Source organism: Choloepus didactylus, chromosome 14, assembly GCF_015220235.1.
Source record: "Choloepus didactylus isolate mChoDid1 chromosome 14, mChoDid1.pri, whole genome shotgun sequence".
NCBI lineage: Eukaryota > Metazoa > Chordata > Mammalia > Pilosa > Megalonychidae > Choloepus > Choloepus didactylus.
Genome location: NC_051320.1, coordinates 80,966,306 through 80,978,893, shown reverse-complemented (window position 1 = coordinate 80,978,893; position 12,588 = coordinate 80,966,306). Strand labels below are relative to the sequence as shown.

The window sequence follows — 12,588 nt, the reverse complement described above, 5'->3', positions numbered from 1 at the left end:
TGAAGAAGTCTTCATAATATTGGGATTCCGTTTTGGTATCCTAAGCAAAATAACAAAAATAGAACAATTGAAAGATAATCACTTGATTAAAATGAATTAAAATGAATTTTGCATAAACTTTTCAAAGCCTATTCTTTAAAGAAGGTGAGAACCCTTTGAGGTAACATGCATTTTCCATGTAATATAAAGCTTTTAGGAGGAATATGAGCAAAGTGATTTTTTATTTTTTATTTTTTTTACCATCATCAACTTCACTCCATAAGAATGTGTTCTTCTGTGTGTTTGGCCATTGTCCTTTTCTCTTCATAGTGTGAAGCACTGTACTTGTATGGAGTTATGCTGCTGGTCATCGACCAGAAGATAGAAGGAGAAGTCAGAGAAAGAATGCTGGTTTCTTACTATCGATACAGGTATCCCCAAGCTAGGACAGCACCCTCCAAAAGCACTGCTATTGGTAAAATGCAGTGTATGTTTCCATAATGCTTTTATTGTGAACAGCACCAATATGATTTAGGAGGCAAAAGCAAAAGATTCTTATTTCCCCAGAACATGTTGTAGGACTATAAGAATTTTCTAGATGACGTATCATAATGGTCTATATATTATTGGTTGTTATATAGATTATCATTTCCATGATGTTATCTCAGTTTTTTCAAAAAAGGAATTTGAATTTTCTTTACCTGGAGTATAGAATTTAAAGAATTTTGCAAGCCTAGCAAAGATTCTTACTGGTTTTTAAAGTTTTCTAAAATGGCAGGATATAAGGAAATTAATGAGTTTTCTGTTGTCATTTTCAGGTTGATGACTTTGAAAAGTTAGATGCCAGGGTCAGGTCAAAAGTAAATTTTCACCTGTATATATATTTAGAAACAAAAACAAAAGAAACAGAAGCACACTTCTGCAATCATGTGCTGTGTATGTCTGAACAGAGCTGTTAACTCTTCAAGCAAGAAGGCTTTAAAAACAAGAGCCAACTACTTCATTCCAGCACTTAGCCCATAGGTTTTTAGTTGTTGAATGAATGAGTCAAAATCTTGTTACAAGGTCAAGGTCAGAAATAGTCGTGATTTAAGAAGCAGTCAGTAAGCAGGAGTCAGTTAGAACCTGGGCTAAACCTGTGAGGACTGGAATTAACAGTTTCAAATTTATGGACTAGGACAAAATAAATAGTGTAAGGGGGCAGATTCTCAACAGAGTGGGGATCGTTTGGGAACATGATATTTTCAGCAATGCCTGGTACTATTGCTGCCTCAGCCGTAAATTAATTTTAGGTTGCTCAACGAGCCTCTTTCCTTTCAGCTTTATCAGTATGTGAGGGGAGTAGCCACCAGCTACTTGACCACAAGCTTTTCTGCATCCATGGTTTTCAAAATGAAATTTGATTAGCCTGGCCTATATTTTTGAAAGTACTTAGAAAAACAAAAATAATAACTACTGTAAAGAAGACAAAAAAACGCATTTGTTTATTAAGCCCAGCTTTGAAAATCGGGCTTTGACCTTTTGAGTACAACAGCTAATTCATTAGACTGTGAGCATCTATTATTGAAGTGAACTGAACAATTGCAAATCAGAGTTGTGGGAACGAGGATTCTTGGCATCAAATAGGAGGTCAGCTCCAAGTCTAAGATTCTTTGAATCTACTACTTTTTTTTTCAGGAATTACTATTCCAAAGCACCCTGAAAAGCAGATTTTTAAATTAGATCTCTGTAGAAGGAACATCTTGCCAAGAAAACCAGTTAGTATATACATCCTGCTTTTAAGCGACATAATTTTTTAAAATCATTTTTTAATTTGTGAAATACTGATTCAGTTTCACATTCTTTGTTTGCAGTTCTGAAATTTATAAAGCTCTGGAAAATACACACACACACAAAGAGTAACTTTCTCTGGGCAGCAAAAGCTAATCTAATGTGAAATCATTTAGTGTCAAAACCTAACTGGAACAGACAAGAGGCTGTATCTAATCTTTATTTATCTCACTTGTGTGATTATTTGTAAATTTTACTGCAGAATTACCAACATGTGTTGATTATGGGTTGTAAACTTAGTCCCTGCTGGAGTATTATATTATACGTGATCAACGTACCATATTGTTTTCTTCTATTTGAAAAATGCTATATTCTGAAACAAATTTAGCTCCAAGGATTTTGGAAAAAGAATTGTGAGCTTTTACATAGAACTAATCCCTTTCTTAGAAGTTTGCTTTATTATAACAGGCTTTTTAAAAATATAATTTTGTATCTTAAGGATAGAAATTGACCCATGGTCATATCTTAAACTATATAAAGTCAAGTTATAACAGAATTCTTCTGCTTTGTTGGATTTTTGCATTTCTAATATGTGCATTTATTTCGTCCTTTATTTCCCATTGTGAACATGACTTAGTGCTGCTCGATCTTCTGCTGATTCAAATATGGATGATATTTGCAAGCTGCTTCGAAGTACAGGTTATTCCTGCCAACCAGGAGCCAAAAGACCGCCCAACTATCCAGAGAGCTATTTCCAGAGAGTGCCTATCAATGAATCCTTCATTAGTATGGTCATTGGCCGACTAAGATCTGATGATATTTACAACCAGGTAGGGATTAAACCTATTAAAATCTTAATAGTTTAAAAGACTGGTTTCACTTTTCTCCTCAATTACTCCTTCCCTTCTTTTTTGCCTCAAAAGAGTAAAAGCTAGAAGCTATTTAAGTCATTTTGAGTTATGCTGTTGGGGAGTAGAAGAAAAAGGGAATCAGTTTTGGCAGAATCAGAGATTTCAAGGAGAAGACGGGATTTGAACTATATTTGGAAAGAAGATATACTTTTTTAGTCATTCATTTAAGAAATAGTCATTAAGTGTGTGTTATGAGTTTGCCCGTGTGCTAGGTGCTATAGATACGTCACTGGACAAGGCAGGCCTTGGTTCCTACCCATAATGAGCTCGTAGTAAGGAAAGATGGGTAGCATTTACAGTAAAGCAAGATGGCTGTGATGTTAGGGAAAGCACAGTGTGCCATTGGAGCATATGACAGGAGTAGCAAGATTCAACCGGTGACAAAGGGGAACATGAGGACAGTCCAGACAGAAGAGACAGCAAGAGCAGGGCTGTAAGGATCCTAAAGCATTTGAAAGTTGTCTCACTTTCCTCTTCAGTATGTATATCATTCACTTACTTCCAAGAATACCAAAGAAAATTCATTGTTCTGAAAGTTACATAATTTTGCATAATAAATGTTTTTGTTTTGTTTTGTTTGTTTATGATAACATTTATTTTAAACTAGAAGGCAGATCAGTAATTGTCTGTGGAGAAAGGGGAGCATGAGGAAAGGTTTACAAAGGGGCAGGAGAAAACTTTCAGGAGTGATGCATATGTTCACTATCTTATCACAAGTGATGGTTTCATCAGTGTACACATAAGTCAGAACTTACCAAATTATACACTTTAAATATGCACAATTTATTCTATGCCATTTGTACCTCAATAAAGCTATTTAAAAATTTAGTATACATGTACAAGAGTTTTCATGGCACATTATTCTTAACCAAGTAAAAAAATTACAGGACAAATATGATGACCATTAAAAGGGAATGGAAGAACAAATTATCATAAAATTTTGAAGCCATTAGAACAGATCATTTGGAGGGATTATTTCAAAGTATTATTGCATGAATAATTAAATATGAAGAGAAATACATACAATCACCCTTTTTTTCCCTTTTCAGTTTTTTTTTAATTTTTTGTAATTAGAGAAGTTGTAGGTTTACAGAAAAATCATGTAAAAAATACAGCATTCCCATATACACCCTGTTATTGACACTTTGCATTACTGTGGTACCTTTGTTACAGTTGATGAAAGAATATTAAAATTATGCTATTAACTATATCCATAGTTTACATTAGGTGCATTTTTTTCCCCATACATGACCCTATTGTTAACACCTTACGTTAGTGTGATACATTGGTTATAATTCATGAAAGAATATTTTTATACTTGTACTATTAACTATAGTCCATCATTTACAATAGGGTTTGCCGTGTTATACATATTCCATGTTTTTTCTTACTATGAGAGAGTGGAGTTGGACCTCTTATAACTATGGGTATCATTTATCACAGAATACACTTGCTCCGTGCAGTTCTTTTGGCAGCCCATTAGGTTTTTGTGTGTGCATGTATTAAGTATAGATCAAAGGGATTTTGGTGTTTTTTTTTTAAACTTAAATTCTGGAGCTGCATGCAGATACCAGGTCTCCATAATAATTGTTGCCATTTATCAAGAACTCAACGTGAACAATCATCGCAGGAGGTTTTTCATATACTGTCTTCTCTCGTTATTTCTCACAACAGTCCTGCAAAGTAGATGGTATTATCATCTCCATATTGCTGTTGAGAAAAATAAGGCATGTTTAAATAATTTTCACAAGGTCACATGATGAAGGTAGCAGAAGTATAATTTGAATCCGAGGCTGCATGGCTTCAAAGCCCACACTGTTTTCTTACTACTTGTCTGTCTCACAGCCTCTCAGTACATCATTCTGCCTCTTATATGGTCTGTTTGGTCCATGTGCTAAGGCAGTTGTGTTTCAAGTTTCTCCTTGCCTCATGACCTTTATAAACACAAGGGGTTTGTTACCTTTATTAGCACAACTGTGGTTGTGCTTACCCTTTGAGTTATGGAAGTTCCTTACCCTCCATCTCCCCCATCTCTGGTCATGTCAGACTGGGCCAGGGGGTGGTCACGTGACACTAGATGTGGATCAGATTTTCTGTCTCCATCTCTTTAGGAATTGGGCCTGTGAAAGAGTTTTTGTCAGTGGGTTTATCCACAACATGCAGAACTTGGAGTTTTGGAGCAGGCTTCTTCTGTCATGTGTATGGAGAACAGTCTGGAGAGAGAGAGGGAGGTTGGGCAGACAGATCAAAGAATGAAGGTTTTCTGGTTCATGGCTCCAGATGCTTCCCAAGGTCTGGCCACATTCCTGCTGTGTCTGTCCTTGTAATAATTTCCCCCTTTCTGCTTATGGTAGCTCAAAGTGATACATGCTGTGTACAACCAAAGATGGAGGGATGGAGCCCTGCTGAAAGGGCATGCAGAAAGAGAGTCAAGCAAAGCAAATTGAGAAGAGAAAGCAGTGTCTGGAAAACAAAGGAGGAGAGAATCTCATTCCTCAAAGAATTTAAATGGGAGAGTGCTAAATAGAGGCCATTGAACTGGGTGATTGTGAGATCATGTGTGGTCTTAGGAAATTCCAGTGGAGAGATGGTGGAGGTCAAATTTCAGTGAGTTGAAAAATAAATGAGAGGTGAGAAAATAGAATGAGTGAATGGAGTCTGTCAGTTCTAAGAGTTTGTCTATTATGGGAAATGGGACAACTAGTGGGAAATGCAGGGTTTGGACTTTTTTTCTTTTATTAGAGAAAAGACTTTGTTAGAATTGCAGTAGAGTATGGGCTGGAAGGAAGAGAATATTGTGTAGTTAGGGGTAAGAAGAAAGCCCATAGTTTACCGATGCCACATCAGAATTCCTTCCAGTGTCCTGGTTCCTCACAGGAGATGGGCTTTTGAGGGACTGATATGCCGTAGAGCTGGATTGTTTGGAGCCGGTATACATTCAGAGGTTATCTACCACTAACTCTTTTCTGTATTGCAGGTCTCGGCTTATCCTTTGCCAGAGCATCGTAGCACTGCCCTGGCAAATCAAGCTGCCATGCTGTATGTGATCCTCTTCTTTGAACCTTCCATTCTTCACACCCATCAAGCAAAAATGAGAGAAATAGTGGATAAATACTTTCCAGATAACTGGGCAAGTGTTACGATTAGTCTTTTTTTTCTCTTTGATAAGTTTGAATAGGGATTTTCAATTTAACTCAGAGGTCATAATGCTATAAATAATGAAATTTAAAGTCACCTAAGTAAAATTACTTTGAGTGTTTTGAGAATATTACAAATCATAACATGAACTAATGAGTCAGTAAAATTTCCTGAAGAACTGGTGAGTCTTTTTCTTTTTCATTGTCTTCATCTAAATGATACTCTCAAGATAAAACCATTTATTAAAATGTATCTCGTTTTAGCTACTGAGATCGCAACTAAGTTACATAAGTATTATTTTTTCTTTTCTATTCTGTGCATCAAAGCTAGCAAAATTGTCTAATTTGTCATTTTGTGGGTGGAAATTACACTTTTATAGTAAGTTTTATCTATAAGCCAACTATGCTGGCACTGTTAAGGTTTAAATTACTGTAGGGATAGGCTTATAATTTTTTTAAACTTTTTTTTTCTTAAAAGTATTAATTCCTAAAGGAATAAAAATGTAACAACTTACATAATTTATGTGAAATGTTTTTTTGCACATGGAGGGTTTAAAAGTGAAATGAATTGTATCATATCCTCAGGTAGCAAATTTTGTTCCACTTCTTACCAGCTATTGAATCAAACATTAACTATCTGTGATGAGGGGCCTAGATGAGGAATTTTACTGGCAATATGAGAACTGCCTACGATTAAGAGATTATGGTTCGTATCCACTAATGAATTATACTCATGTGGTGGGAATTGAGCAGCCAAGAGGAAAAACTGATTGTCTGGCTTTATGTGCCTAAGCTTAATAAAGAAGTTTTGACAGTTATAACACTATAATGAGAAACCTTTTTAGTATTAAGGATGGTCAAAATCCAGTTGTATAATGCTTATGAGATGCATGCGTAAACAAATGCCCTGAAAGACTGAAAATGAAAAAATGAAAGAAGAGTTATGCCAGGCAAATACCAACAGATAAAAAGCTAGTGAGAAAATATGAATGTTACACAATAGAGAATTTCAAAGAAAAACTTCAATAGGGGTAAAGAAGGATAATATATAATAATAAAACCAATAATCTACTGAGATAATTTAACAGTCATGAAATTATATGTATTGATATACTCAAAATACATAAAGCAAAAACTCATATAATCACAGGAAAAAATACACAAAGTCATAATTGTGTTGGGGAATTTTAATTCACCCCTCTCTATATTAATCCTGCACTACCAGAAACACAGAATGGATGTTCCATGTGTATTTGAAAAAAATATGTATGAGAATTGACTATATACTAGATCACAAAAGAAGTCAACAGAGTAAAAATAACTAAATAAAAGATAGCCTACAGGGTCCATTCTCTTATTATAGTGCAATTAAATTAGAAATCAACATTTAGAAGATAGTTTTAAATGTTTCAAAGCAAACAACAAAAACACTTCTAAATAGCTTTTGTGTTAAAGAGGAAATCGCAAAGTGAAAGAAAAAATATTTAGAACTGTACATTATCAAAGTGCTACGCAGCAAAGATTGTGGAAAATGGCTGAAGTTATTCTTAAAGGTAAATGTATAACCTTAAATACATTTATTTAAAAGACAAGAACGAGTAAAAATAAATGAGTTAACCACTAAGTTCCAGAAGTTAGAAAAAGTAGAGTGAAAGGAAGTCAATAAATAATATAAGAACAGAAATGAATTGAATTAGAGAATAAGATAATGAGAGGATTTGTGCAACCAAAACCAAAAGCTAGTTTTTTAAAAAGTAATGAAATAGTTATTTACTAAAACTGATCTTAGAAAGAAAGAGAAGGCAAAATTAAATGTGTTAGTATTGAAAAAAAGAATCTAAAATATAATTTAGACATTTTAAAGTTATAAGAAAACCTATGAATATCTTTATGACAATATGTTTGAAAACTTAGAAGAAATAGATAATTTCCTTAAAAATATAAATTAGCAAATTTGATTCAAGAAGAAAAAAGAAACAGGAATAGAAGAAAAACCGCTAATGAAATAGAGTTCTTAATAAAATCTTGTTACCAATCCACTTCCACCACCACCAAAAAAATAATAATAAAAAAAAACCAGGGCCCCAGGATTTCATAGGCAAGTTTTAACAAATCTTCAAGTGATGAATAATCCTGATGTTATACAAACTGAAGTGGGTGGGTAAAGAACCACAAAATTACCACTTAGTTTCCTTTAGTCCAGAGGTTCTCAAAGTGTGGACTAGGGACCCCAGGGTCCCCAAGACCTTTTCAGGGGGTCAGTGAGGTCAAAACTGTTTTCATAGTAATATTAAGGCATTAATTGCCTTTTTACTCTCGTTTTCTGTCAAGTATACCTTGCTTTTTCAGAGGCCACCTGACAAATGATATGACAGACCGAATGTAGTAGATATGAAAATATGAAAATCTAGCTGACTTCTGTTAACAGAGATGAAATTTGAAAAAATGTAAAACAATGCCATGCCTCTCACAATTTTTGGTGGGAAAGTTTAGTTTTTTTCTTTTATTAAAAAATTTATGGTAGTATGTAATGGGTTCATTATTATTTTTTAATAAATATTTTTAAATATCTCAGTTTCTAATATGTTATATGGTAAAGATTAATGGATATAACCCATATTTAGAAAAAGAGAAAGCTCTTTGTGGACCTTAGTAACTTAAGAATGTAAAAGCTGAGAGGAAAATGTTTGAGAACTGTTGTTCTAGTCAAACTCGATGCTTTTCTTTCCTCTTTCATTGTGTTCATCTAGGATGCAAACTTCTAGGATCTCAGTTACACAGCAATTTGAAAGGAAAACCTTGCTTTGGTTATGTTTCCATGAATAGCAACAGTCATCCTTTTGTTCTAAAGTGCTGACTAGAAAGAATACCTCCCTCTAGATTGGGGAAATCTTGTTTTTCATTGCAGCACACTTTCAACTTGAAGGCATGGGCAATGTCTGCTGTAAACTTTGTATTCTCCTGGCCCTTTGCCTTGAAGTGAGTAGGTATTTACCAAAAATTGAACAAATGTCTCCTCTTTCAGGTAATTAGTATTTACATGGGAATCACAGTTAATCTAGCAGATGCTTGGGAGCCTTACAAAGCTGCAAAAACTGCTTTAAACAATACCCTGGACCTTTCAAATGTCAGAGAACAGGTAGGTTCTGGTTAATCAGTGAGGATCTCTAATAACTGCAAGTCTCGTTTATGAGATAGGAAGGGAGCTAAATAGATTTCCCATGGAATTTGTAAGATGTCCACAGAGGCATTTTAGTCCAGTGATTAATGAAAGGTGAATTTTGCACATTAGAATAAGACAGATACTTATAGGTTTGTTAGTTATGTGGTATATTTGAATGGGAAACTTGAGCTTAAGGAAGAGTCATTGCTCTAAGATGAATCATGAGACATAAGGCCCTAATCGACTTGGTTTACTCTGCTTAAAGACCCTGTCCTTACAGACAGAGCTGGTTTCACCAGTAGGTGGAATTCATCAGTAGACTGAATGCTAAAGATGGGACCTGAATGTAGACCGGATGTCCTGTCACTGTCATTTAAATTCATCATCTCTGATATGCTCAATAAGTAATAAGACTTAAGGCAGTCATCTCCTTGGTAAGAACACAAAGCAGAAGGAAATACCTGAGTAAATAGAGAAGCAGAAAAGAAATCTTTTTTTGGAGAGCATACTTGCTATTTCTAAACCATTGTGTTCCTCAGCTTTACTGTCTGGGTTTTCAGTTTCCAATGTGGATAGAACAATATCGCCTCTAAAAATTTCAGCATTTTTAAAATTCTAAGTTGAATTCCATAAATAATTTACAAAATAATTTCAATTTTGGCATATCTCCTAGAAATGTATTGGAGAAAGCAGTGCTTCAATACTTACTGGCATCAAAGCATTAATTTTTCATTACAAAAATGCCCTTCCAAATTTGCATTTTCTCATTTATGACGTTTTCAAGTTTCTTCAGAATCTTCTGATGAAACACCTTGTAATAGTTTTCAACTAACTTGACTAGGTTAATGATTTTTACAGCTTAGCTATTGCTTTAGTAAAGCAGAATGACCACATTCTCAAAAGGCTTGTTTGAAAACTCAGTTTTGATATGCTGAGGTGTATTTTTTGTTAAGCTTTCATGTATGTATCGAAGTCTTATCTTTTGAGTGTTTTGGCTCTGTTCTGCATACTGTCATCAGAAATTAAAGAACACAAAATTTAGCTTCTGTCTTTATGTTTCCTTTTATCCAATTAAGAGTAGAAGGGATCTAAGGAATTACCTAATCCAGTTCTCCATTTTAAACTTGAAGAAGACCAGTACCCAGAGATTAAGCCCAAAGTCACACCCGTGTTTCATCACAGCCAAAACTAGGATTTAGTCTCTTAAATTCTAAGTCCAATGCTCTGTTCAAAAATGTGATAAACCAGTTGCCATTGAGCATTATAAACTATAGTCAAGATGTTATTCATCTCATATAGAAATGTTATTATTTGATAATAGATTCATTTAAATGTGATTCATTCTCCAGGTAAATAATCCTTTATTTCTTTGATTGTAATTCAAGTTTTTAATTTTCAAAGGCAAGCAGGTATGCTACCGTGAGTGAACGAGTTCATGCTCAAGTGCAGCAGTTTCTGAAGGAAGGCTATTTAAGGGAGGAGATGGTTCTGGACAACATCCCAAGGCTTCTGAACTGCCTAAGGGACTGCAACGTTGCCATTCGCTGGCTGATGCTCCATACGGCAGACTCAGGTAATGCACGTACTAGAGCTGTGGCCATTTGTATCGCTCAATACAAAGGCTTTCAGAACTAATGTGTACTTCTTAATGCTAAGCAACTTAGCAAGGAGAGAGCCCACAGATGACAACCAAGTTGCTTTTTCAGGTCAGTCATTTTTGTGTCAACTTGTACAAGTCATACCTGAGCAGCTGAGCACACCTGAGCAGCTCTCCTTTATCAGACGCTGTTCAGTGCTGAGGATTGTTAGGAAGTTTAGCCCACATGCTCAAGGGGCTTGTGGCTGGTCCAGTTGGGAAGGTCGGATGTGTACATATGAAAAAGTGTAGCTGCAGGTCGGTGGTAGGCAGAGGAATGGCCTCCCGCAGACATCCGTGTCCTAATCTCCAGAATTGTGGGTTTAAGGGAGATTAAGGTTGCTAATCAACTGACCTTTAGAAGAGGTGATTATCCAGGGTTATCCACATGGGCCCAATGTAATCGTAAGGGTCCTGAAATGGAGAAGAAGGAGCCAGAATGTCAGAACCAGAAAGAGGGCATTGTGAAAAAGACTCGGCCGGCCGTTGCTGGCTTTGAAGATGCAAGGGAGACATGATGCAAGGAATGCAGGCAGCTTCTAGAAGCTCTAAAGACAAGAAATTGGGTTCTCCTCTAGAGCCTTCAGAAGGAACTCAGCCTTGCCAACGTCTTGATTTTGGCCCAGTGAGGCCCACTTTCAAATTCTGAACTCCTGAATTGTGAGATGATCAGTTTGTATTGTTTCAAGCTCCTAAATTTGTGAAAATTTGTTACAGCAGCAGCAGAAAATTAATACAAAGTCCAAGCCAGTAAATAAAAGCCAAATGTGTAAGACAGGCAGTTGGTGTGATTTGAGTCCAGAAGAAGGAAAGAAACATTGCTTGGGGTGGAGAGGCAGAGCTGGTCGGAGAAGGCTTCACATGGGAGGCAGGAGCTGATGAGGCCCTTGAAATATGCATAAGATTTTGAGATGAAAAGCGGAAGAAATTTTAGACTGGAGAAATGAAGGAAGAAAAGATATCATTTGGGAGGTACAGAAAAACATATGAGCCCACTGAGTTGATGAATGTGGCTGGATCAGAGTGCTTCTTCAAGGTAAATTGGATGTTAACCTTTTCTGGGTCTTCATCCCCTTGGAGACTATCCACACAAAATTTGACCATCAATTTCTGGAGTTTCACAGACTGTGTAAAATGCCTCTAAAGGTCCATGAGCCTATGAGTCTAAACCCCAGGCTTAATGGTAGAAAAATAAGTAAGTTGCTAAGTCACACCTCTAAGCTTGTTCATAGCTGGCATGGTTTCTTATACTTAGTAAATCCTTGCTCAGCGTTAATTAATGAATGAATTCACTCGTTCAGAGCATCATACCCCTCTCCCTCAGAGTTCTATAATTCAGAAGCCCTGTAAAACCCTCTGCCTTTTGTTTTTTTGTTCAACAGAATTTCTTGGGGACCTACCCCAAGACAGGCACTGCTTTCCACACTTGCTTGTTCTTTCAGAAAAGGCTCTGTCTCTAGGAAAACTGCCCATACCAGAGTGTTCTGCAGCCTCCTTTGGTAACATGGCAGCTCCTTGTTTCACAACCCTCCCAGTCAAGAAGGTCTTCCATCTGCCTTCACATAGCCCCTCTAGCTGCCATCTGTTTCCACTTCCTGTGAGTGGCCAGCAGTGAACACAGCAGTTGGACTTCCTCATCCATCATATCTTTGAAAATGCATGGAATTACTCCTCAGCCTTTTTGCTTCAGGCTAGACATCTCCAGCTTCTTAAGCGTTTCCTCACAAGTGCTGCTTCCCAGTTTTTTCCGTCATGTTTCTTGATGGCCTAGATCCATCTCTAATTTACAATTTAACCACAGCATGAATACCATGGTTGAAGTTTTTAATCGTCGAATTGATCTGTTTTTAATTAGTTGAGTTTATTTGCTGTATAAACTCCTGTTCTAATCTGAGAATGTTACTATATCGACTCACTTTATAATCTTCTTTACCAAAGTCCTAAATCTGCAAGCATATAAACAATTCAAGCCCTCGCTTTATCCTATCATAA

The 12,588-nt window shown here is 36.1% G+C and overlaps 1 protein-coding gene across 3 annotated transcripts in view; it reads left to right on the top strand.

The window, feature by feature from the left end:
• Positions 1-12,588, top strand: part of WASHC5 (WASH complex subunit 5) — a 62,934-nt gene that overhangs the window by 7,014 nt on the left and 43,332 nt on the right. For 2 of the 3 annotated variants that reach the window (XM_037802441.1, XM_037802440.1), the window contains exons 5-9: positions 310-410; positions 2,387-2,579; positions 5,638-5,790; positions 8,823-8,936; positions 10,362-10,533. In XM_037802441.1, the coding sequence (XP_037658369.1) occupies positions 310-410; positions 2,387-2,579; positions 5,638-5,790; positions 8,823-8,936; positions 10,362-10,533 (733 nt within the window). Of the gene's footprint in view, positions 1-309; positions 467-2,386; positions 2,580-5,637; positions 5,791-8,822; positions 8,937-10,361; positions 10,534-12,588 lie in introns of those variants that run through there. The other variant, XM_037802442.1, reaches the window with a different exon arrangement.